A 24,401-nucleotide genomic window follows, 5' to 3' on the forward strand; every position below is an offset into this window, starting at 1 on the left:
TCGTCACGTTTCCGCTAGCGCAAGGGAGAGCCAGTGGTGCAATTGTAGTCTGCGGTTGGTGGAGCGGGAGGTAGACGTTTAGGCCTGGAAACAGTAACAACAGAGTCAGCAGCACTAGGAGATATGGGGCTACGCGCAGCAGCGCCATCGAAAACATCCATGTATTCTGTATCAGGTATGCCCGTAGCCTTCCGCGTCTTATCCTTATTCCCCCGGCCGCCCAACTCCTTCTACAAGACAGATCCCCTCATCGCATATTCCACCTTAATCTTCTTTTTCACTTGCTCACTTTTAGCATTGCACTTCTGCTTCATCTACAGCGCATGTCGCGCACACTGCCACTAAAACATCTTCTGAAGCTGAGTCCCATACTCATCCTTCATTTCCTCAAGTTCTAGATGGCGGGCATACTCTTGAACCGGCGGTGTTGTTAGAGGTGTTTTCACAAACTACTGAACGTAATCCAAAGTTACTGTCACACACGCAATGGCGTTCGTAAGGCGGCTTTGCGGCGCTCAGGAACTTGTGGTTGGTAACTTTTACGGCAGATTTGTCTTCGTTATTGTTGAGATTAAACAAGTAGTTGGTTGGGGTTCGGTTGGAACGGTTGATGTCCGATGGACCACTTCTTACAGGTTTCGCGTCGTCGACCTTGACAGTGGAGCTATTAGAAGAACAAGAAGAAGCTATGGTAGACAAGTGAATGGATGTTAAAGTGATTGTGGCTAGAATCACTAGCTGCCGTGTTGGCTTCGTTCTATGTCAGGAGGATCTATACCCTGCTAGATAATGAGTCTTTAATGTAGAAACACTCTACAGGGGTCTGCCTGGAACTGCAGCAGTGGTAATCTTGGCTGGTTTGGCTGACTCTACGGGAGGAGGAGGGCGGGCAAGGTCTAGTTAAGGAAATTGCACTAACCTTTCCACTCCAAAAAAGGAATGGAAGCATGTTGTGTGGAAGAAATGGTGTAATCAAGTGGTCAGCGGTGGGAGTATAGATGACGTGAGGAAGAATCGTTGTCAGGGTAAGTTTGAAGGTAGGTAGCAGAGCTGGCGTGGTTTTAAATGTGGGTTGTCAGAGGTTGTCCCAACGATTCCCATAGCCACTAATATTCTAAGCAAGGACAAAAGAACTGTAGGATCAGTTGGCTTGGTGAATATTTACTGCGTTTTGACGACAGGGAAGTAGGAGGGCGGTCTGATGTTCGCTGACGCTTCCATCAAATCGTTTATGGAATGGGCCAAGCACCCCTCTCACCTTCGCAGAATGTGATCTAGATTTCCCTTTAAACACCTCGGTCTAGACGCCTTAAGATGGTCGTATTCGTCGCTGAATCTTCATGATCATTATTTCAGTGTGCCAACAAAGGAGAAAATTCACACAGGAAATCAATCTAGTGTAGGATCAAGCTTCACAGGTCGGGAAGAGCTATTCTTTCGACCGTCCGCCAGCTAGAGCAACTATAGCCTACGTGTTTGCAGGCTTGATTACAACATGCATGCTCTACACCCTCAGCGAAATGTTAGCGTGACGGAAGCTCTCGTTGACCTATCTCACACCAACTTGAAATCAGGCGGCCTGGGCAAAGGGCGTTGAGATAGGGACTAGATTGGGAGTCTTTGAGCAGAGTTTCATCGAACAAAAGCAGCCGGCTACCTCAAGGTCCTCAACAAGCGTACCACTGTCCCTATTCGCCTTCATAAACTCAGTAATGCTGGTAGCACGATTCCTCATATACCAAGCAACTTTGAAAGTTGACTGGGGGAGAAGAGGATTACTCGAAGGAAAACCTGAGTTGCGCCCAAGAGAGTGGTGTTTCTTGAGACCGAGAAAGAAAACACTAGTGGCAGGTCTAGTGCCCTGACGGCTATATATGGATTAGTCACTCAACCTTGGCGATGTTAAAACGTCTTGGTAGTTAGCGTAAGGGGTTGTGGTCTTCCAGGATACATATGCATAAGTATAACTTTCGTAATTGCTATATTGAGATCTTGAAGGAGCTAACTGAGCCCTCTCCGACAGGTGTTTGAACCGCATACCCTATATTTACATATACATTGCTCCTCGTGGCATATGCCATCCACGGTAGTGTACAGCCTCGAATTTTGTAGGGTGTTGAGAATCGTATTTTTTGTGGTATTCTTCAGTTCCGGTCGTCACGGGTTGCTCGGGAGTATTGGTACTGCCGCGGAAGAACTAGGGGTCGCCTGTTGGTTCTCGAGAAGACTTCAGTGGCAATGGGTGAGCTGTCTGTTCGAATAGTAGTGCCAATGGCCATGAAAAACCTAGTGCGCGAATGGTCAGCGATCTATCCTCCCTCCTTCAAGCATTCGTATGCCTACCCGAAGGTCGCGGAAGATCCTAGCATATATTGTCCTAATGTTCGTAGCATTCCATTAGGTCCCGGCCCAAAGCGAATGATGTTTGTAGCGCCTAATGCGGTCAGACTAGCTCTTGTGTGTTGGGTGAGTTGTGCGCACCGAATATGAAGCCAATGATCAACCCCACAGCTGGATTAAGAGTTAGGGAGGCGTCTTCTTAGGTATTAGCATAATTAAGACGCACATCCACCCATCATGCCGCCCATCTTCACTACGGGCTGTTAGCCCATCATTCTCGCATAGACCACATAACACCTACGTTTATCAAAAGTGGAAGGGCCATGGGGACCACTACCGCCAGGTATGGCACCGACCGGCACAGGCATGGCGGAAGACGTTCGATGTCAGTGTTTAGACAACCAAACGAATCGGAGGGAAACGTGAGATGTTTGGCAGGCCTCGGACGGCAGTCGTTCCACTCGATGCTCGCGCGGATTTTGCCGCAGGATGAGGTAAGGCAACGATCACGTGGTATTACCATTCATTCAGGACAACGCTGGAATGTGCAACGCCATCGCCAGCCGTTGAAGCTACATTCTTCTATCCATATCCTGCCATTCTATTTGCATTTGAAGTCTGTTTTGGCCGCCGCTGGCCAGCGTCTCTACGCAACACCCAGATCACGGCCCCCTTGGCGACGCGGCCAGCCAATCCGCAGGCGAGCCGTCAGTGGAGACAAGACCCGGAAGCCCTGACGACTGAACTCCTCCGCTCACTTCAATAACACGCCCTCTCTCTCGCCCTCCACCGCACAGCTAGCAGCGCTCGTGCCGTTTCTATCGCCATCTCCTTCACCTCACCCGCCCGCGCTGCCGTATCCTACACCTGTCTACTGCGCCTCTCAGGCCTGACGTCGCACGGCGACCACACGGACTCGCTGCACACGACAGACATCCACGGGTCTCATCGCGAGCTGCATCCCTCGGCCCCGCTGCGCCAGCCCGCTCGTCGACACCTCCCGCGGCGTATGAGTGTGTGACAGGCCGTCCCTGCGTCGTTGCTGCTGTCGTCCAGAATCGCGGTCGCTCGAGGTTGTCACGCTGCTGCAGCGCTAAAGCGAACACAGGGTGCGTGCGAGAAAAAAGTCACCCCGACGGCGCCAGCGTTCACCACCTGTAGCCCCCGGAAGCCGCAGCCTGCGCACCGCTTTGTCAATGACGGCGGTCGCCCCTCCCCCCAATTTCCAAAACATCGCCCGCCAAGGATGGAGTGGCTCTAACGGCGTCGCCAACGGTGTGAACCCTATGGGCGACAACGACTTCCGAATGTTCATGCCTCGCAAGAACGCGCAACGATCCACGTCTTCGTCGTCCCTTTCGTCGTCGGCATCGTCCAGCACGACAATACCAGCACCGTCCGCGCAGACCAACGGTGTCGGTCCCTCACCAGCTGGAGAAGGGTCGACGTGGGCAGCACGCAAGAAGGCGCCAAGAGGGCTATGGCCAGCGTCCAAGACAGAACCTATCTCGGGCATATCAACAGCACGGCCGCAGTCAATTGCTTCGGCAGGACCTGGCCCCTCGGCAGCCTCTTCAATATCGGCCCTGCACTCTCCTGCCGCAATGGTTCCCTCACAGCACAGTGGGCAGTCGCAGTCACAGCAGAACGGCGCGCCGCGGCCCCAGCATCAGGAAAGCAGCGCCATATTACACCTAATACCCATGAACGGCACCTTTGAGCGAAAGACCATCACCGTTCCCTTCTTCCCCGACGTGCTCCGCATTGGCCGACAAACAAACAACAAAACAATACCAACGCCTTTGAACGGATACTTTGACTCCAAAGTGCTGTCTAGACAACATGCGGAGATTTGGGCCGATCGAAATGGGAAGATTTGGATACGCGACGTAAAGTCGTCAAATGGTACCTTTGTTAACGGCCAGCGACTGTCGCAAGAGAACAGAGACTCTGACCCGCACGAACTACGGGAACAAGATATGTTGGAGCTCGGTATCGATATCGTTAGCGAAGATCAAAAGACGATTGTGCATCACAAGGTCGCTGCACGGGTAGAGCATGCAGGTATCTATTCCAACACAGGTAACAACATGCTTGACCTCAACTTCGGTGAGATTGAGAATCAACAGTTGTCTAATATGATGGGTCCAGGTGGACAGTCGCAAATGGCCAATATGCGGGGCCGGGCTCCTAGCCAAGGCTCAATGACTGGGGGGCGAATGCAAGGATCTGCAGGTACAATGGGAAATAATGCGAATGCGATGCAGCAGCAGCAGCAGCAGAGACATACCAACTTTTGGCTGCAGCCCATCACCATGGAGCAAGTGGTGAAGAAGCTCAATGTGAGTTGACGTAGTGCTACTTTCAATTGCACGGCTAATAATAGGGATACCTAGGCTGAGATCAAAACTGCACGACAACAGTCCCATGAACTCCAACAAACCCATCACTACATCAACTCGATACTCTCAATGGATCCCAAGAAGGAGGCCGCCAAACCCTCGCCCAATAACCATGTGAAGGTCTCTCCCATCAAGGATCTCAAAACAAGGTTCTCCGAACCTCCAGCACCACCACCCCAACAACCATTGCCAGAGAAGCCTAATACTCACCAGCCATCGCTCCGGCGGTCAGACACTGAGCGACCCAAGAGTACAAGCTCACCGGTTCGATCAGATTCCCACTCTCAGATATCTTCCCTCGCTCAAGAACTGACATCTGCGAAGAAGGAAATCGAGTCTCAAAGCGCTCGATTACGGAATCTGGAAACCTTGCTAAGCGAGGAACGCCGTGCTCGAGAGGATGCCGAGGAGCGAGCCAAACGGTTCGAGCGTGAATCCCCCAGGGACCGAGAAGTTGCTGAGCCCACCCTTGCCCAGGTTATTGAAGAAACTCCTGAACCCGAGAGTGGCACTCAGCCTGAGCGTGCTGAAGGCACCGGGTTAGAGAATGGCTCTGCGTCTCCTAGTATCGCTGACATTGCAACCTCTCGTCTTCAACAACGGCTGGAGTCGATGGTGTCTGAGATGAATGAGATGAAGCAGCAAATGGAGAATTATCGTATCCGAGCTGAGACTGCAGAGGCCGAAAGCGCAACACACCGCAAGACTCTTGCAGAGATGGTCGAGAAGATCAGACAGGATGACGCAAAGAGGGCCACAAAAGAAGCTAAGCGCCGAAGCCAAAGCGATAGCGACCCAGGACTAGAATCGACTAGCAGCAGGATGGATGGGCCAGACGAAGCTGACAACTCTGAAGAGGGTGAAATCACAATTATTAATGAGAAGGATATAGACGAGGATGGCGCAGGCGCCTTATTGCGAAGGGTTGCTCAAAATGGGGAACCAGGCTCTTCCCAAGATCCGGCAAGCGCGGGCCTCGTAAAAGCTACACACGCGCTGGCAACTCAACTACCCAACCGTACCGATACTCTCACAGCTAGCGGCCCCGTAGTGTCTCTCTTTACCGTTGTCGCTCTTGGTGTCGCAGTCATGGCATGGTTGAACGCCTACCCCAAGGTAGAACGGTGAAGCACAATTTGCCAAGGTTAGTCTGCTACAACACCGCTCGCGGGGCGCTGCTTCTGGGGATGAAGGGGCAAAGAGTAGACGTGGAGAAGAGAATTAAATGCGTGGTGCAGCAATAATTAACGCGGAAGCACTTGGTCATCTCCACTAGTGGTCTTTTTGCTGCCAGGGACTATTGCACCAAACTACTCCCCACGCAAGTTCGCAACGATCTGCACGCCCACCTTTCGAGACTACTCACGACTTTGGAGACGATATGCCTGCCTTCGAATTGGACAGTTGCAAGACATTGCACGACACTGCACGACAGGAAAACGTTACCATTTACGAAACGTCCATTTGGACAGCCTATCAAGACCGCACGCGTTGTTCTACATGAAAGGGCGACCTATGTTCAACAAAACATGCACACACACAATACCGCATTCAACGACTATACATATTGACTTTGTTTCCTAGCCTTTTTTTCCTGTCTGATCTTTGTGTACCCATCATTCACTCTGGGTGACGAAAGCACTCTTGTATCAAGCAGGGTCTACGGTCCCTTGCATATGCGGGCTTTTTGGTGTTTCTGACATTGAAAGGTTGGCCTGGGCGTTTTTTGAAGGGCGTAATTTCCATTCCATTGGTTGGGCGTTTGCCATGCCCTGTCTTGGTATCCGTGTTTCTGTTTGGTTCAGTTGTGGATTAGTCTCCAAACAAGGAAAACCCTTGCATTTTTTGTAACCCTCCCTTCGATATTTTTTTCCCTTTGTCAAGCGAGAGAGAGGTCTCTCAGTCACTCATTTGTCAGGACTCTTAGTTTGGTCTGGATTGGATTGGGCTGGACTGGGGTTGGTTGGTGGTAAGTGGGGATTGGGGGTATTTATTATGGGTGTGGGGTTAAGGAAAGGATTTTTGAGGATCTTTTTCTGGGCTTCAATGATACATATTTGATCAACTTCACCGAGCTGGTCTACGGTATTTGGATATTGTGATGTTTTGTCTTTCGTTGGGGCCATTCATTATAGAAGGGCGTCAGGAAAGACACCCACTCTCATAGAATTCTGGCCAGAAGAAAATATGTCTCCTCAAACATTGACGTTAGGGAAGAACGTTAGACCAACTGCTTCTCTTCTGAGATGGACGCTGCCTCAGTGTAGAATCGCACTCCTCTTAAACACCACACCACTCGTTACTTCAAGCTGATAGCCACAGTAACCGAGCTCAAGAACCTGATGCGGGTCTCGGGGACCTCGGCCTCGTCGTCAAATTTCCTTTTCTTCTCCTGCTTGCCCTTGATTTTATGCTGCTTGTGGAGCATAAGTTTTTTTTCATCCGCGAACATAGTGTCCGCATTAGCCTCGTCATCGGACATCTCCTCATCTTCGTCCTCGTCATCATCCTCATCCTGCTCCTCTTGCTTGGCATTCTTCAAGGCAATATCATCAATGACCTTCACAGTCCCCGCCTCAACCTGGACTTTGCAATCCACCTGTTTCTGGAAGAACAGACCGAGATTCAAGGCTACTGGAATGGCTTTTCCTGTCCCTTTAATCAAGACTGGCTCAGCTTCCTTGGTTGTAGGCCGGGGGCTGCTAGCGTCGGCGATTGCTTGCTCGACGGCTGGGGCGGTGAGAGTGCCGGTTGCGATGAGAGATTGGGTCTGGCGTTTAGAGATTTCCCCGAGGAGCTTGCGAACGAGTTTTATTGTGGGGACAAATTTGGTGGCTGCCTTTACGTAGATGATTTTGGGGTCTGAGGAGGAGAAGGGGGTTGGGATTGCGGGACGGAGGATGGGTCGTTTGGAGACTATGGCATCTGGAGAAGTAAGCGGTGGGAGGGACAGATGTGAGAGAAGAGAAGAGAAGAGAAGAGAAGAGAAGAAAAGGGAAGAGAAGAGAAGAGAAGAGAAGAAAAGGGAAGAGGAAGGGGGCTTACTGATAGGCAGTCTGGGGAGCTTCTGCTTCTTTGACTTGGGCTGGCCCTTCTGCGACTTTTGCTCTTGTCGCTCTTTCTGGTCTTGGTCTTTGGCGAGGTCGTCGGAGCCCTCCTCATTCCCTACCTTCTGCTTTTTGCGACTGGACCCGTTGTCCTTCTTGGGCTGCTCTGATGCTGTAGCCTTGTCCTGTCTCTGTCCTTGCTTTCTTCTCTTGGGTGTTGTGGCAGGAGTGTCCTTTGAAACTTCACCATCAGTTTGCGTTTGTCCAACCTTGACAGTCGTCAGGTCGATGTCCATAGCATCGCTCGTCTCTTTAGCCTCAGTCGCAGGCGGGGGCTTCTCGTTCCCATTCCTCGCCCTCTTCTTGCCCCTCTTCTTGGGCTGGGCCTTTTCTTTGGCAAGAGACTCTGTCACAGTGCCATCCTTTGCCATCTCTGCAGCTGTTTCTTCTGTGGTTGTGTCAGGATTTTCCTTCCACTTTTTCGCTACAACTTCCTTTTGGATACCGAAGTATTTCCGCATATGGGATTTACCATTCGAGTGCGTTGAGGATTCGGCGAGTGACTCGGCAGAAGCTTGAGCCATCTCTGGCGCATTCGATGACGGAGAGGTCTCGGCGGAGGGCATCTGCGGCACGGTCGATGGTGGGGTGAAGTTGAAGGAGAATTTGGAAGGCTGGAGTTTATATGCTCCTAGTCCTACCGCGGACAGCATCGTGACTGTCAATGGTGTTCACGGTGGAAGGTGCGGACCAGAGTAGCGGAAGGTGAGGACGGAATTTCAATATTTCGTGGCTTTCAGGCTTCCTATCGATAGCCCGCTTGAACCAATTAGCGATCCGTGTTCGGCTAGGCGATAGGTAGCTCACATTCTATTCCCTGTCCCCAGCATCTGATGGTCATGAATAGTTGATACTTTCTTAGTGGGCCCAATGCGGCTCAGACATATCCATTTCCCAAATGTTATCCCATATTCCGCTGCGTCAGCGCTCCAAGAAGCCTACGTATCCCGTTTCCTGGCCTCAAAGCGACAATTAAGCCCTCAATCTCCCTCTCCACTAGCACCCACGCCGCATATCATCACCGCCGAATTCCGTCCCGTATACACATGTGGCCGGCGCGAAATTGGTACCGTATCTCCCCAGCAGCAAGAATACCTCCGTGCCAATGGCCGCGCTGAATTCGTCGAAGCCATGAGAGGCGGCCAGACGACCTTTCATGGTCCTGGCCAACTCGTCGCTTATCCCATCATCGATTTACGCGCGCATAAATTGACGCCGCGGGATTATGTCTGCGTGCTGGAGAAGAGCTTGATTGCTACGTGTGCGAGATTTGGTATTAGGACTATGACGACAGAGAATACGGGGGTGTGGACAACGGAAGACGATAAGATTGCAGCGATTGGAGTGCATATGAGAAGGCATGTCACTAGTCATGGGGTTGGTCTGAATGTGAATACGGATTTGTGGTGGTTTGAGAGGATTGTGGCATGTGGATTGGAGGGGAGGCGGACGACAAGTTTTGAAAGGGAGGGGAAAATAGGGAAGAGTGTGCGGGAGGTGGGGATAGCGTTCGTCGAAGAGTTTGGGGAGAAACTTGGTGCTGAGGGGGTGGATGTTGAAGAGGTTCCGCCACTGAATATGGAAAATTGACTCAGGACTGAGTGATAAGCGGTGGAGTGTTTTGATGTGCATACATCCAGCGAGGCATATTCCATCCCCAGTTCTCTACAACAGCTCCAGTTTGTAAAGAAGTTTAGCCGTTATCTCAGCTACATCCCATCTCGAATGGGGCATAGACTGAGCAATGAATGGTGGAGTGCTTTGGTGTATATGCGTTGAGGGAGGCAGACTCTGCCCCGACCCTTCACAGCATCTCCGGTTCTTCAAGCAAGTTCAGCAGTTATCACGACAGCAGCTCACCTCAGCTGATGAACATCCTTGATTTCGAGGAGCATTGACATTAACTTCCCCAGTGAGAAGGGGCTGAACTCCCCCCAATACACCGCTGTACCCGGGAAAAGGCCCAAAGTGGACCTATGTTTTCATTGACCCATACCATGGTGATACTTGGCGACCGACAATCCCCCCGATGCACATCATCCAATGATCTTCCTTATCAGCAGCAAGATTCTGTGCGGACTCCCCAGGCCCCAGAAGTAAGCATACACAGCTTCAGAAACAAGTAGTTTAAAGACGATGGTTGCCACTTCCCAGCCCCAACCTAGTAACCGAAGCCATCAGTGGGTTGTCATGGCATATGCCAAAACAGGGAGTGTTCTCGAAGCCGCTATAACAGCACTCGAGCTAACTCCCCACCAGCACTTCTTCGTGTAAACCACTGCTAACCATCCATCTTCCCTGTTCATCACCACTTCTAGCGTCCTGCGCTACAAAAAGGCAATGTTTGCTGGCTTTAGGTGCGCTAATGCAAGAGGAAATTATGTCGAGTTTCTATAGTGAATTACTATTTCAATGCGGATGCAGATGCCTAGCCTCATATAGCCCACTAAGATAGCGAACACTTTGCAGGGAATCTTGATGATGAAATGGTGCAGAACCACAAGGATCTGGATTATCATTGGTAAGCTTGGCTATCTCGCTGATGCTTCATCCTTTTCTGACTGGTTGCATTAGTCGCATTCACGTTTGCCGTTGAAGTCTGAGAGATTTGTCGGAACTGGAGGTGCGAATTGTGCCTCTGACGGCGCAGGCCCGTTTGGGACCTAGTTGCTACTTTACAATCTTCTGACATCTCGAACCAGTATGTTTATACCCCAAGGCACTTGTTCCTGCAATCGCTATCCACTCATGTCTACTGCCCACCCTCCATGGGCGATATCTACGCCGCCACAGGTGCAAATATCCTGATTTTTGGTCTCCTAACAGCTGCTAGTCCGCCGTAGCTCTGCAGCGTTGCAGCGCTAAATTATAATTGCTATTACATTGCTACGTAGGCACTGCAGAGCTGCTAGGTACTTCTCTATCTATATATAGTTTGACAGTTACTATCTCTACAACTACCCCCCTGCACTCTTTCTTTTAGCTTTTATTAGTTTTGTATTATGCGCTAGTATCTCCTCCTACTTTTTTTTACAACATTTTTAGCCCTGTAGCTGTTGTTATAACCAGTTAAAGTTGTCACCTTTTATCTGTGCAGCTACTTTTTACCTGTGCAGAACTATTAGAGTAACCTTGTTCTAAAAATCTTTAATGCCATTTCTACCTACTTTTCTTCTTTTCTTCTTCTTCTCTCTGTACTAGCAAATTGCTGCAAGCTACAGTAAACTACAACAAATTGTAGCCAACTGCAATAAACTGCAGTGGATTACAACAACGTACAGAAAACTGTAGTACACACCGCCTTATTACAAGTTTCTGTATGAACCGCCTAGGGGCACATTATAAGCCATGCACGTCCTGTGCTTCTGTACGTATTCCTTGTTACGCACTGTGTTTGCTCACTGAATGACACTGCCCGTACGAGTCGCCGCTGTCCTCGCCGTTCATCTGCTTCAGCCCCTCCATCGCCTGCCCTAGGGACTAGAAAATGGGCTTGTTGTAAGGCCAGGATGGCGCTTACGTGTAAGGCCGAGATGGTGCTTACGTGCGACGGGTATATATACTATTCTGCACCCGAAAATCAACGTTGGTTGATTATTCGTACCTTTTGGTTGTATTGGCGGAGTGGTGCGGAGCCCCGTCCTTACACTTGTGCCTAGGGGTATTAGCTAGATATTAGCTGGCAGCGTTAGGAAAGGCATAAAGTAAATTGCAGCAAATTGCAGCAAACTACAGCAACTTACAGCAAATTGTAGCAAACTGCAGTATATTAGAGCAACGTGCAGCAAACTACAGTACACATTAGTTGTGTTGTAAGTGGCGCTAACTATCTGTCACGGTTATGTTACAGCTATCCAACCCCTGAGTACCCTAGGCTTGGCACGGGGTATATAGGCTCCTCGGCCTCCGTACCTCTGCCTCCGACCCTAAGGTTTACTCTCGTTACCCCCCCTATCCTGCATTCCCTCTCTGTGACCTGTGTTTCCTGCTCGATACCTCTCACACTATCTTGTTAACAACGCTACCCCTAAGCTAGCTAGGTGTTAGGTATAAAACCTAGTTTAATAGTAAGGACACAGTTTCTTTACTAAATTTAACATTATTTCTACTTTCCCCTCGCTGGCCCTTAGGGCTAGCGTAACACTAAACACTAAGACAAAACTATATAACTATATATACTAATATTAATTCCCCCCTTTCCGAGCAGCTCTAAGCTGCTTGCAGAGCTGGTCTAGCGAGCACCTCTGCTGCTGCTGCTGCTGCCGCTGGCTCACCTGCCACATGGCCGCCTCCTCGCTGGTCCTCCGTGCCTGGGCTATGCGCCTGACCTCCTTGATGACCCCAAGCCGTAGAGAGTACCACTGTAGCTCGCTCTGACGACCTGCCCTCCATCTGTTCCCCCAGCGTCTGTCTAGCTCAGCGATTGAAGGTTGGCCCTGCAGGCCTACTGTCCATTCGCGCCAGAGGTCCTCTACAGTCCTTACAGCACGGCACATGCGATGCTTTGGTGCAGGTGCAGGCGCAGGCTCAGGCTCAGGCTCAAGCGCTGCTGGCAGAGGCGATGGGCTAGGCGAGCACACAGACGGTGTAGGCGCGATGCTGGTCTGGGCAGAGGTATATCTGCTCGAAGCTACGTCTGTTGGCGGCGACGGCGGCAGCGACGACGGCAGGGCTGATAGCAGCGCTGCTGCTGCTGGCCTGAGCCCAGGAGGCGGTACTGGCAGACTGCCTGGCTGCTGGGAAGTCTCTAGGCGGAACACGAGGCTGCCAGAGGTGAGCATCTGCAGGTGCTGAGACTGCGAGCTCTGCAGCTCAAGGAGGCGATCGATAGACCCCTTGAGCTCCTTCAACTGCTGCTCGTTCCGCTCGTTCCGGGCATCTAGCGCTTGTAGCTGGTCGGCGAGCAGGGGTATCGCCTGGTACAGGACTGACAGCCGACTAGGAGCCGCCTCTGCGTCGAGGGACGCGTCGATTTCCTGAGCAAAGACTGTGTACGCCTTGTGCTGGAACACGGGGTGGTTCCACACAGGGTGGCTAGGGAATCGCCGACGCAGCGCGACTGAATCCTAGAGGATTACTTCTCTGAGGTAGAGCAGCAGGTTTGTGAGGCCTCCTGCGGCTAGGTCGTTGATCTGGCCAGCGTGTGGGCCAAAGCGGTCCTTCCACGCGTCCAGCTCCGGCCAGATGAGAGATAGGAGCTCGTCTGGGGGCGCGATGGCGGCGCGCGGGATCTCGAAGCAGCCCATCTGGGGCGGGTGGCCAGCCATAGTCCTCATGAACTTCCGCGGCAGCGAGTTGAGGTAGCAGCCGACCATCTGCTCCTGGTTCCACCTGCCTGCGCGCCAAATCTGGTCCTCACTGATCCCCTTGAGCTCTGCTAGCTTGGCAGCCCCATTGCTTGGGAGGTGGGTCTTCTTCTGTGACGAGATCCCAGCGTAGCTATACGCCTTCGCGACCCAGTCGCGCTGGGTGTTGTAGGAGAAGGCTGCCGTACGATCGCCCGTGCTGGCCTTGATCAGCCGTATGCGGTACCAGGCCGATCGCTGGCTGAAGTCAGGGAACGGTTCGTCCCCCAGGTCCCAGCGATAGAGCAGGTAGAAGGCTAGGCTGCTAAGCATGCAGAGAAGCGGCTTCCGATGCCGCAGCGCGCCAATCGTCTCTAGCCGGCCGTGCTGGTTCTGCTTGCTTGCGCGCGTAGTGAATATGAGCGGCATGCAGCGCGTAGGGCCCTCGCCCTTAAACTCAAAGGTAAACAGGTCAGATATCTCCGCAGAGCGGCGGTCGCCTCCGCGCGTGAGCATGTAGTGGCCGAGCATGAGACCGACCAGGGTACGGAAGTGGCACTCTGCTGCTGCTGAGGATGAGGCCGCATCGGCGCCATGTATCCACAGCTCGCTGCAGAGCCGCTCGAACTCGTCCTCAGAATAGCCGTCAAGCAGCATGTCTCTCCCCTTGTCGGCGTACTGCTCTCGATCCCGCTGGGCATCCCTGCGCTGCAGAGACTTGAGGTACTCCCTCGCGCTGTCCTCCCGCGGTGACGGGTGGCTGTTCATGCCCAGCGCCTTCTGCTCTCGCCAGAGGTCGGTGATGGCCGTGATGTAGGCGCGAACTGAGCGCCAGGCAAGATGCGTCTAGTCTTGGGGGACGTCGCTCCCTACCTTGCGAGACCTAGTCCTCAACGGCCTGTTTGCAACCTCCTCAACTAGGAAGAGCAGCAGCTTGTCCTCTGTAACTGTTCTGCCGTCGTGGTACTGCTTCCTCTCACAGAACGCCTAGATACGCGTGGTTAGCACGTGAGGCACATACACGTTCTAGCTCTAGTAGGCTGTATACTACCTTAAATTCCTCCTGCTTTAGACTATAGACCTAGTGCGTACTCTCTGGCCGCTGCTCACAGATTGTAGCTAGGATACGGTGCGCATTAGCGCGTAGCTCAGCGTTGTTCGCGATATTAACGTCTGTGCTGCGGACCCATGCTTGCCTTCTCTGACCCTAATGAGGAGAATATACAACAGCAAGACAGCAGCAAGCAGCGCACGCTGAAGCTCAGGCTCAGGCTCGGGATGAGGACGAGGGCGAGGGCAGGCCCGCTCCTATTTACAGACGCCATTAGGGATGCGGTGCAGCAGCATAAGGGCAGCGCGCGCAAGATATCCCACAGTGTGGGCGTTCAGCAGCGAGGGTGTAAAGGAGCTACAATACAGGGCGCAATACAGCGTCAGCAGCGCTAAGGAGAAGCTCCACAGGAGCAGGGCTAATTAGCAGCAGACAGGCGTAACATCTTAATTCAATACAGCAGGTACATAGGCAATCTGCGGCGGGCTCAGCCGGCAGCTGGCAGAGAGCGAGATGTCCACGGCGGGGGGCAGCGGAGCGGCCGTGGACATGCGCGGACGCTGGGGCGGGAGATTGGCCGGCAAGTGAGGCAGGCGACTCAGCGGCGGTCAGCGACACCTCTAACACCTTTCAGGACCAAGACCTGAGCCCTAGTCCTACTGTTAGCAGGCACCCCACACACTTTCTTCTAGGTCGTTATTCTGAAAGCAATGCTGATAACCTAGAAAGAGCCCCAAGGCTCTTCGGTTCGCCAACGGCCCAAGGTGGGGATTTCGTGAGGCTAGCTTGATAGAACATCCCCAAGGATGTGTGATATGCAGGCATCACTAGACAAGCATTGAATTCTTGTGACGTCGATATTCCGGCTCGAGGGGGTAGGGTCATAACTTCACAGTCTCATACTTCCGACGATTTAGTCCACGGCACGATTCTTTGGGAGAGGCCATTGCATAGACTGGGGAGTGAACTTCTATGCACCCTAAGATTCAAGGGCTAGAATCCGTTATATACCAGGATATCAGGTAAGTTATCTTACTATCCTATGTATAACACCGTTCAGCTGATCCTCTAGAATATGGACAAACTTACTTCCTGGGTAGCGAACCCGTTCACGCCAACTTCTTTAAGACTGACTACAAGCCCCAATTCGCAGCTGCAGCCGGGCCTTCGGAGTCTGAGTATCTTTTAATTGAGAGAAACTTCGTCGAAGGACACACCTTAATGGAATTTGACTTCCAATTCAAGCTTGTGGACTCAGCAGCATATGCTTTGAACTGTCATCTCACGGCCGTAAGTATCGAAGAAGTCAGTATTTGAACTAACTAAAATACTAATGGGAATCGGACGATATTGAAATTCTTGGTGAACGCTCCTTTCGGATCCGCGAAAAGCATTTTCGTACCATTCATCGATAGCTACAATGGGTGTCGTCCCACTCCACGGCTGTCCCCGATGAAGGCTACAATCCATCGCTGATATCAGACCAGAACATCAGCATCGTTATCAGACCACCATGAAGAGAGTGAGTCAAGCCTGGAAGACTCCTCACCGGATTTGAGGTCCTTGTATTGCAACAGGGACCAAAATTCGCCTTGTGAACCTGAGATATAGGATCTTGCTCTGCCCCAGGTACAGAACTTCGAAGATAGTAACACCAAAGTGTCGAGAAGGACTTCAGTAAGCTCGGAGAGAAGTGGCTCGCTTCGATTGCGATCTATTAAACCTAGGCAGCATACGGATTGAATAATGACAGCGCCACAACGCATATTACACTGATTGTAGTGGGAGAACATACTCTCTGATCCAAGATGTTGAATCTCTATATACCTATACATTCGCTCTATTCTCACAGCCTCTTCTCTCTGATGAACCACGCAAAGAACGCACTCCCAAAGACCATTCCAATGCTCACACTCAACGCAGCTCTCGCACTCTTCCCATAGCATTCCTTCACGATTTCTCTCAGCCCAGGTTCTAAGCCTCTAAGATACGAGAGTGATTCCCTCACTCGCTCGGCAATTTCTTCGGCATCTTTATCGCCATTAAGCGCGGACTTTAGGGACCCACGAAGTGTCTGGTTGAATGCGGTGGCGCACATGGAGATCCCGAAGACTGAGCCCAAGGAGCGGAAGAGATAGGAGCAGGCAGTTGCTACAGCTTGGTCAGTGTGGGAGGCATTTGCGACTACAAAACCTGTCAGCAATGGTTTTCCTGGATGAATGTTGTAACCTGGATCGACTTACTAAGCCCAATCAACGTAGTGGTAACCCCTAACCCATTACTGAACCCACAAATGCAGGTCCCCACGACCATCGCCGCAGTATTCTGCTTGACCAATCCCGCGAACATCAGAATGATAGCGAGCCCGACGACTAGGTTCGAATACGCAATGCCGGTAATCCAATAGTACTTCCCCTTCTTTTGCATATAGATCCCACCAGCCAAGGAACCGGAGACACCAGAGATGATGCAAGGAACGAGTAAGAGTCCAGCTCGAGATGCGTTGTAACCTTCAGCAACCTGCCAATATAATGGGATGAAGAATAGGGAGGCTAGCCATCCGCCAAAGGAAAAGAAATTGCACAGATAGCAGGCGAACAGAGTTCTGTTTAAAATGATCCGACCCGGCGCAAAGGGATTGGTAGCAACGTATTTCTCGACCAGAACGAACACGATGAACAATGGACAGGTGCAGAGTCCTGCGATGGTAATTGGATTGCTCCAGGAAACGTTGGAGCCCCTGTCCAAACCAACCAGGAGCCCGAAAACTGCGGTAATAAGGATCAACGCGCCTAGGAAATCAACTTTTAGGATCTTCTCTTTCCAATGCGAATGGTCCTGTTTTGGAAGATGCAGGATAGCTGCGACTGCGATAAAAGCAAGAACACAGAGTGGGCCCTGGGCAATGAATGCCCAACGCCAACCAATGCTATCTGCTAGCAACCCGCCTAAGGGGGCTCCCGCCGCAGATCCAGAGGCGTATATTATGTTTATATAGCCCTGCCATGTTCCTCGTTCTCTCAACGACACCACGTCAGATAAAAGTATGCTGACAACGGTCGTCATGCCTCCGCCTCCTATTCCGGCGAATGCGCGAGCAGCAATGAGTTCGCCCATGTTGCGGGCCAGACCGCAGCAGAGGGAGCCGATGCCGAAGATAGTGTATGCGAACAGGAGGCATTGCTTGCGGCCGAAGATGTCGCTAAGTTTACCGTAGACAGGCTGGAAGGCAGAAAGGGTGAGGAAATAGGCAGTTGCAATCCAGGAGGTATTGTTTAGAGCTTTGAGATCTGTGCCTATGGTGCCATAGGTGGATACTACGAGCGTTTGGTCGGCGGCTGCGAGGAAGACCTGCAGCATGCTTTAGCTTTTCATTCTTCTTCCAATAGATTTGTGAGGATGGAGTGAAGAGACTCACACCTATGGCTATCGCAGGAAATATATACTTCATCCGTTTCTTAACCTCCGGGAGTCCCTTGTGCTTCGATGCATCCCCATTGCCGGTCTGTCGTTCGATGTCGCCCCCATCGTTTTCGTCCGAACTTTCGTCTGAACTTGAGTTGTACGGGTCTGCTCCTTCCGGTACGAGCCCATTACTGGGGTCAATGGGATGCTGTGAGGAATGTAGTCGCGGTGGGTTCGGTTTCGGCAGTAGCGGTGAGGTTTCTGAGGCCTCTGTCAGAACCGGAGCTTGTGTCATTGCGGGGAGCAGGGAGCTAGGTGTCTCGCAACTCGAAGCTCGATTATTCCGCGACACTCAAGCAATGCGATGACTGCTCGGATAGAGAAGGAGCGAAACTGTAGGGCTCCCCGGCTCAACATTATCGCAACTCGGGACGTCGCAAATCCTTCTATCCCCGGTGAGCTCAAGCCAGTCCTTACAAATCGAGTATGCCGTCAAACCCCAGTGCCTTTTCCAGCCTCCAACACTGATACGAGATTATCGAGCTTGGTGATTGGCTGGGTCGGCCGTGCATGCCGAACGAGACGCTAAAGCTCCGCGAGGAGACAGGGTTGGGGATGTGGTGTTCTCGGTCACGTTATCTCGTGTGACCGCGATAGGCACAGATCTGACGCGTAGGGCGTGCATGATGTTGGCTAAACTGCGTCCGAGGTGGTCAGATACTGCGAGGGACATTAGCGGAGTTCCGCTTTATCGGCCTATATTTCTTTCGGAGGGTTATATCTCCTCCCTCTCTGCTCCCCGCTCTCCACTCTCAACCTAGCTCCAACCCCAACTTCACAGGAGAACGCACAGACACATCAATGGCGACCTCGACCCCAATTGGAGGCTTCAAACCCTTAACCGGGCACTGCACCTGCAAAACACTAACGTACGAGCTCGTGGCCGCTCCCCTCATCGTCCACTGCTGCCACTGCACGTGGTGTCAGCGCGAAACCGGGAGTGCCTTCGTCCTAAACGCCGCCATTGAATCCACCAACTTCATCCTCACCTCCCCTTTCCCCGATTCCCACATCCTCATCACCACGCCCTCGTCTTCTGGCCAAGGCCAAACCATCGCCCGTTGCTCCAAATGCTTTGTCGCCGTTTACTCCTACTATGCTGGCGCAGGCTCGGCGGTTACGTTCGTAAGGGTTGGGACGTTAAGTGAGAAGGATGGGAGTAAAGATAGGGTGAGGCCCGATGTGCATATTTTTACGAGCAGTAAAATGGGGTGGGTGGATTTGAGTGGGGAGGTTGAAAGGGGGGCGAAGGTTTATGAGGAGTATTATGTCAGGGAGGAGGTTTGGAGCCCAGAGAGTTTGGAGAGGAGGAGGGTGTTAGCAGAGAAGATTGAGAAGGAGAAGGGGAAGGAGAAAAGGGAGGGAGATGGTAGTGGATTGGTGGAGAGCTGAGGGAATTAATGCTGTATTTGTCAAGAAGGCGAGTTTTGAAGCTGTCTGTCGTGAGTAAGGGTCGAGCGCGAGGGCCAATAGTGACGAAGGGGTGGGCAGCAGGCCGAAGTTAAGGGAATGTAGTGTTGAATAGGCATGGATTGGTTCTTATTAATCGATAGACTACTTCTATGCTATATTAGAACACTGTGGTATCACCCAGAAGTTCTAACCAAATCCAATGCCGAACCAGACGTAAGTAGCTACTCTACACACTTCCCAATGCTTTCAATCAACGGATATCAATCCCCCATAGGCCCAGATTCCTATCTCCGTGAATTTATACTATATGCGCATCCTTGCTCTCCTGCCTCATCGGGTCGTCGAAGTCTTCCGCTTGACGCTCAGTCTTCGAGATATTGACTTCTGTTGTCTTCATTATCCCTCCCATCTTGCCTGCCGGATTATCGTCGGGCCACGCGACGCTGTCAGCGCTATTCTTCCTTGAACTCTCGTCTCGAACGCTGCCGTTACTACCGTGCCGCTCTTTCGCCGTGATATTGGTCATCATGACTGCTTCGTCGCCGCCACCGTAAGGTCGAAAGTCGTCATCTGGTCCTTTGCTGGAAACAAGCGAATTGTACGCCTTAGCCGAGTGGTGATTTCGGGTCCCAGAACCATAGGGTCGTGAAATATATTTCGGTGTTGTATTACACGAGCCGCGACCGTAGGTGGAGCTAAGGATGGTACGGAAGAGTGGTTTCAGACACGGGAGATTTCCGGCAATGATACCAATATTGCATTCAATTACTGTCCAAATGGTAATGTTTCGAGAATCCCAAAGCCAGTCGCCGGTCTTTCCGTAGTTGGGAAGATAGCTGATCTTTACGAGGGCGCCAGCTGTGGCCAAGACTCCAAGCCCGAGAATGCCAATGAGTGACATCTTTTGTCGAAAGTTCATTTGTACGCTCCAGAGCATGGGAATTGGGATTATGACAGCGAATAGCAGGTCGGTTGTAATGTTCAAGGCTTGAACGAATGTCAGTGTTCTGTCCTACTTCGATTCGTGTCAAAGCCTTCTTACCAACGTTTGTATAACTAAGAGCCTTCAGCGTGGTTACACCCCAGCACGTACCCTTTACTGTTGGATCCCACAGAACCGCGAGATTGGTACATTGTAGGATAATGGTCTGATAGCGCAAGTCAGTATTAGTAGAGCAGCCCGTTCAGTCACTGTACATACCAAGAAACAAGCTGTGGTATATAGTCCCATAAAAGCTGCGTTATCGTTAATAACGCAGCTAGTTGCCACACTGGAGGGCTGACTAACTCATTATAAAAATTATTGCCCGCCTGTAGAACGTAGTAACAGCAAGACGGAGAAGGAAGTACCCAATCGACAGCTTAACCAAACAAAGAGCTACCAAGTAGATAGGTTGCGTGACGAAGTTCAACTTGAATGCTACTTGGAAGCCCGCTGGTGCTATGTGGTCAATATGTCTTCCTGCTCCAAAATAAACCTCTGGTATTATGACAGCCTGGCCTACTACGCACTATACAGTGGTCAGTGTTTTGAGGATTGGCTTATGAAAATCATCTTACTAGGCCCATAGCCATTGCCATAACGTAGTCCTATAGAGGTGGTCAATATAAATACTCCGTCAAATTGCTCGGGCGATCTCACATCCCACCCAACATTCCTGATCATCTTCCATTTCACCAACAGGCGGGCGGTCATCGTGACCAGAGCAAAAATCGTCACTGTAAGGGTTGACCCGAGAATGACCGGCCCTCCATCCTCATTAAGGTGATGAGGAACGACTGCTGCCATAGCAAACCACTGTAGCGAGTGCGTTGTTTGAGGAATTGATATTTGCGAAGCAGGCGATTAGTATTTCGCGGTGTTATAGCTGCTTGTAGAATGCAAGGGAGTCGATGGACAGTGTCCAGTTTTACAATTCATGAGACCAAAAATATTCTGAGAGGAGGGGCGATCCTGTATCCGGAAACGGAGATGTTGAATTCTGTTTACGAACCTGCATGTGACACTAAGCGTGTGGGAGAAGTGACACATTGGAATTGAAGTGAGTGGACAGGAAAAGGACAGGACACGCCAACTATAAAGAACTGACGGAGGGTGTCGAGACTATCCTTTCTGTCGGAACAGAACGCATGAAAACCACGTTCATCTTGAAAGCCCGACCTGAGCCATCTAGACAGCTTCGCGAATGACGACTTCCAAGTGAAAGTACCGATAATTTTCGGGACCGATAGATGCTAGAATGTCAGGCAACAAAGAACGAACCACACTTCAGACGCGGCTACCAGGAAATCTCCCCTGGTTAGAATGGTTATTCGAGCTAATAGCCTCTCGCCTCGTTGTCCTTCGTGTGGCATGGCCACGACACCGATGGCGGAAGTTTGGATCCGTGACGCAGGTGATAAATCTGCTGTCCGTTCTGTAGAAACAAGAGACAAGAAACACAATAAAAAGATCCCAAACTTGATGCTTTGGATGAACATCTATTAATGGAGGCAGAGACAGTTGTTGACCCCCCAAAATTGAAGTTTTGTGTACTGCTATTTTAATAGCTTTCACCTGGCATGGTGATACAGAGCCTCGGGATAGGTAGGTAGAAGGTACTGAATTTAGTGGGTGGGCGGTGATGTCTCTTCCATGGACCTACAGGCCAATATGGGCATAGCGGAGACCAGTGACTCTAAGTAGAGCCAGTCATGAGGGATCTCCAAAAATGCCATTGGTGACAGAGAGCCGTCAAAAACGCAATCACATCATCCTAGTACCGTATTTGAAAATTATGTTGTTGTGCTTCATAACGTGTTAATCAGATATTTGGATCAAGTGGTTTGGAGAAGCGAGCGGGGGAATCGGGAGTGAGGATTAGTGGTTGATGTGGAGACCCCGAGCTAAGCTGATTAGGGGAAGGCAGATTTAGTTTAACCAGACGATCATGTCCATGTGAAAAGTCTCTCCTCGACCTTCATGCACAGATGAGATCCTTTCCTTCGCCTGTCCCGCTTCTTACAACTGTGGTGGTTAGGCTGTTCGAAGATCCTGCCTTCCAAAAGTTCAGCTCTGCTTCGATGGACCTGCTCCGTGGAAAGTTCGCCGAAATCTGATTGAATCCTACATTTGGGCTTCAGCCAAAAACTATTCCTAATATGTTCACTGCCAGTTAGCGTTCTTCCCTAGAGCAGACCCTTTTGCTCCGTCCTTGCAAGGATTCTTGCTGCGGTTGTGGGCTCCTGGTCCCCGCATGCGTCTGGCTATGTTCCATGCGGGCTATCAACGGTAGTTCATACCAAGAAGGGTGCTTTAAGGTAAATTCCGCATGCCATCCAGGGGGCGGTTCTATTAATGGGAATTTCCACGATAGTGCGGTGAATGGCAGTTACAGGGTGTGCAGCAGCTGGAAGAACCATTCGGAATGAGTCCGCTGCTGCGCTAGGGCCTGCAGTCTCCCGTGGTCTTTGCCCATCAATTTAGCAAGCGCTAAGGGGACTCCGAACTTTAGATGCCTTGAATTTCGCCATTGATACCATACAGTACTTTATGGATCTAGCATGCACGTGGAATTGGCTTTAATTCTGTACTCATGGAAACTCCTGTGGGTCCCTATCAACTCGAAAGAGTACCTTCCAGAAAATTTTCAGTAGATGAATTGCCCAGTAGAGCCTCGCAGTGACGAGGCAGCCGAGCATTCGAATTCTTAAGTGGTGAATAAGTACCTCCGGAGGACTTCTTCCCCTCACGTCATACATTAGTTCTCAATCATCTACAATCCTCCTTTACTTGGCCATACCCTTGAAGTTTCTCTGGGTCTTTGAATTAGATCATGCGCTCGAACACACCTATTCCATTCTGCCTCCTTGCTGAACCACTGTCAACTGCTCTCCTGTCCCCTAAACAGAACTCGTCAGCGATGACGACACTGCCAGATGGAGCAACTAGAGCGTTACCGGCTGCCGCATCCACAGATGCTGTAACGGCAAGCGACCAATTAGATCAACTGGTCAATTTCGCCCATGATGAAATGAGTGCGTCTTTGGCGGACGGCACGAGCAAACAGAAGCGAAGGCGGACGTACGTTGAAGAACCTCTCCATCTGAAGAGAATGGTGTATCAGGCGCTCTCAAATAAGTCACTTATCTGAGGGAGTTCTAATCACCCTCCTACAACTCTATTATTCTTTCGCACTCTCAGTGTTTTCTTCCCTGCACGTTATCAATCTTCATCACTGAGCTCGTTATCTCGAACCTTCACTCATGCTTCACCAGGGAGACCTGTCACGTAAGGAACACAAGGCTTATACCAACGCTGTTCGATGTCTGGAAAGTAAGTAGTCCAACACACCCTCAGCTCTCTTCCCAGGGGCCAAATCTAGTTTTAACGATTAAGTTAGCGTATATATTAACTAAACTCGAACTATATAGAATACTGTAAGTAGTGTTATGTCGTTGAAACTCTCTTCCATTTTATCATATGGGTGTGTTGCTCTGCCATAAGATATACCTTATTGACCTCTGTCCAGGGAACATTCTTAGCATGGCATCGTTACTTTATATGGCACTACGAACAGGCGCTTCGCAATGTAAATATACAGGCTACCAACCTTACTGGAACTAGGGTGAGACGACTGCCACTGGCCTAGTAAATTATCCCATATTCGACGGCTCCGTTATCTCGATGTCTGGAGACGGTGAATTTATCCCTGGCCAAGGCAATATAATCTTAGGCGGCGACGATCTTCCCGAAATCCTTATTCCCGCCGGTTCGGGTGATGGATGCGTAAAGTCAGGGCTATATAAGATATGAAGGTCACTCTTGGGCTAGTTTCTCTCTGTCTAACTAACAGCTGCACTATTACAAATAGAGACGGACTGAGCTACAACCCACGATGCCTGAAGCGAGAGCTGACGGATTATGTGAATAGGAGGTTTGCAAACACGAGCAGTACCGTCAATCTAATTTTGAAGCCAAAGGAGATCTATGACTTTCAGATGACCATGCAAGGCTATCCGGGCTCTGGAGACATTGGTGTACAAGGCGGAGGCGAGTTTACTTGGTATTTGTCGGTTGACCTAGGTTCGATCGAACGAACGTACGCCCAAGGGGCGTACCAAGAGGTGAGCAGGCAAAGATCTTCTTGTTATTAACTACTGCCCTCTCTCTTTGTACAAAGAAAGAGGGCTCTTAAGTACACATAGCCCCTAACGCACAGGCTAGATAGCTAACATTTTAGGCAACCTAATTTAGCTATACGCGTGTACAGACACAGCTGTACTTACGTACAAACACTAGCAACTTTTTACTTTTATAAATTAAGTTGCTTGCCTGCCTTGCCTTATTTTTTATCCC

General features: G+C 50.9%; 9 protein-coding genes across 9 annotated transcripts in view; 4 read left to right on the forward strand and 5 right to left on the reverse strand.

Annotated features, from left to right (window-relative positions):
* Window positions 1-14: 14 nt before the first annotated feature.
* Window positions 15-2,038, reverse strand: BDR25DRAFT_349573 (uncharacterized protein; the record flags this gene model as incomplete). The annotated part of the gene is made up of 14 exons (XM_033694570.1): window positions 15-230; window positions 264-288; window positions 343-449; window positions 484-757; window positions 818-869; window positions 928-1,050; window positions 1,093-1,114; window positions 1,166-1,253; window positions 1,295-1,336; window positions 1,417-1,434; window positions 1,473-1,502; window positions 1,534-1,657; window positions 1,681-1,868; window positions 1,893-2,038. 14 exons carry the CDS (start codon window positions 2,036-2,038, stop codon window positions 15-17), a joined length of 1,455 nt encoding a protein of 484 aa, XP_033553326.1.
* On the reverse strand, window positions 1,957-2,776 carry BDR25DRAFT_252518 (mitochondrial genome maintenance protein-like protein Mgr2). The gene is made up of 5 exons (XM_033686184.1): window positions 2,642-2,776; window positions 2,567-2,593; window positions 2,482-2,511; window positions 2,344-2,434; window positions 1,957-2,286 (listed from the first exon to the last, which is right to left on the reverse strand). Exons 1-5 carry the CDS (start codon window positions 2,706-2,708, stop codon window positions 2,145-2,147), a joined length of 357 nt encoding a protein of 118 aa, XP_033553327.1. The 5' UTR covers window positions 2,709-2,776; the 3' UTR covers window positions 1,957-2,144.
* A 545-nt stretch (window positions 2,777-3,321) lies between these two features.
* BDR25DRAFT_66396 (uncharacterized protein) lies at window positions 3,322-6,260 on the forward strand. The gene is made up of 2 exons (XM_033698897.1): window positions 3,322-4,682; window positions 4,737-6,260. The coding sequence occupies exons 1-2, from the start codon at window positions 3,537-3,539 to the stop codon at window positions 5,868-5,870; spliced, it is 2,280 nt and encodes a 759-aa protein (XP_033553328.1). The 5' UTR covers window positions 3,322-3,536; the 3' UTR covers window positions 5,871-6,260.
* Window positions 6,261-6,916: 656 nt separating this feature from the next.
* BDR25DRAFT_339484 (uncharacterized protein) lies at window positions 6,917-8,532 on the reverse strand. The gene is made up of 2 exons (XM_033693394.1): window positions 7,788-8,532; window positions 6,917-7,667 (listed from the first exon to the last, which is right to left on the reverse strand). Exons 1-2 carry the CDS (start codon window positions 8,500-8,502, stop codon window positions 7,042-7,044), a joined length of 1,341 nt encoding a protein of 446 aa, XP_033553329.1. The 5' UTR covers window positions 8,503-8,532; the 3' UTR covers window positions 6,917-7,041.
* A 167-nt stretch (window positions 8,533-8,699) lies between these two features.
* Window positions 8,700-10,692, forward strand: BDR25DRAFT_390999 (lipoyltransferase; the record flags this gene model as incomplete). Its single annotated transcript, XM_033698125.1, has 11 exons — window positions 8,700-9,412; window positions 9,459-9,532; window positions 9,586-9,623; window positions 9,660-9,680; window positions 9,739-9,761; window positions 9,811-9,945; window positions 10,004-10,119; window positions 10,168-10,231; window positions 10,292-10,413; window positions 10,448-10,481; window positions 10,552-10,692. The coding sequence occupies exons 1-11, from the start codon at window positions 8,720-8,722 to the stop codon at window positions 10,690-10,692; spliced, it is 1,461 nt and encodes a 486-aa protein (XP_033553330.1). The 5' UTR covers window positions 8,700-8,719.
* A 5,218-nt stretch (window positions 10,693-15,910) lies between these two features.
* On the reverse strand, window positions 15,911-18,012 carry BDR25DRAFT_331282 (MFS general substrate transporter). Its single transcript, XM_033692615.1, has 3 exons — window positions 17,604-18,012; window positions 16,429-17,536; window positions 15,911-16,369 (listed from the first exon to the last, which is right to left on the reverse strand). Exons 1-3 carry the CDS (start codon window positions 17,883-17,885, stop codon window positions 16,032-16,034), a joined length of 1,728 nt encoding a protein of 575 aa, XP_033553331.1. The 5' UTR covers window positions 17,886-18,012; the 3' UTR covers window positions 15,911-16,031.
* Window positions 18,013-18,311: 299 nt separating this feature from the next.
* BDR25DRAFT_300471 (uncharacterized protein) lies at window positions 18,312-19,318 on the forward strand. The gene has a single exon (XM_033689381.1). It carries the CDS (start codon window positions 18,452-18,454, stop codon window positions 19,040-19,042), a length of 591 nt encoding a protein of 196 aa, XP_033553332.1. The 5' UTR covers window positions 18,312-18,451; the 3' UTR covers window positions 19,043-19,318.
* Window positions 19,319-19,331: 13 nt separating this feature from the next.
* Window positions 19,332-20,852, reverse strand: BDR25DRAFT_375408 (uncharacterized protein; the record flags this gene model as incomplete). Its single annotated transcript, XM_033697390.1, has 5 exons — window positions 19,332-20,050; window positions 20,106-20,211; window positions 20,265-20,299; window positions 20,352-20,574; window positions 20,679-20,852. The coding sequence occupies 5 exons, from the start codon at window positions 20,850-20,852 to the stop codon at window positions 19,362-19,364; spliced, it is 1,227 nt and encodes a 408-aa protein (XP_033553333.1). The 3' UTR covers window positions 19,332-19,361.
* Window positions 20,853-22,878: 2,026 nt separating this feature from the next.
* Window positions 22,879-24,401, forward strand: part of BDR25DRAFT_321942 (Di-copper centre-containing protein) — a gene marked incomplete at both ends in the record, with an annotated part of 3,762 nt that continues 2,239 nt past the window's right edge. The window contains 4 exons of the mRNA XM_033692002.1: window positions 22,879-23,126; window positions 23,550-23,634; window positions 23,670-23,831; window positions 23,861-24,095. Of these exons, the coding sequence (XP_033553334.1) occupies window positions 22,879-23,126; window positions 23,550-23,634; window positions 23,670-23,831; window positions 23,861-24,095 (730 nt within the window). The remainder of the gene's footprint in view (window positions 23,127-23,549; window positions 23,635-23,669; window positions 23,832-23,860; window positions 24,096-24,401) is intronic.

This window comes from Lindgomyces ingoldianus (genome assembly GCF_010093535.1).
Source record: "Lindgomyces ingoldianus strain ATCC 200398 unplaced genomic scaffold BDR25scaffold_3, whole genome shotgun sequence".
NCBI classification, from domain to species: Eukaryota; Fungi; Ascomycota; class Dothideomycetes; order Pleosporales; family Lindgomycetaceae; genus Lindgomyces; species Lindgomyces ingoldianus.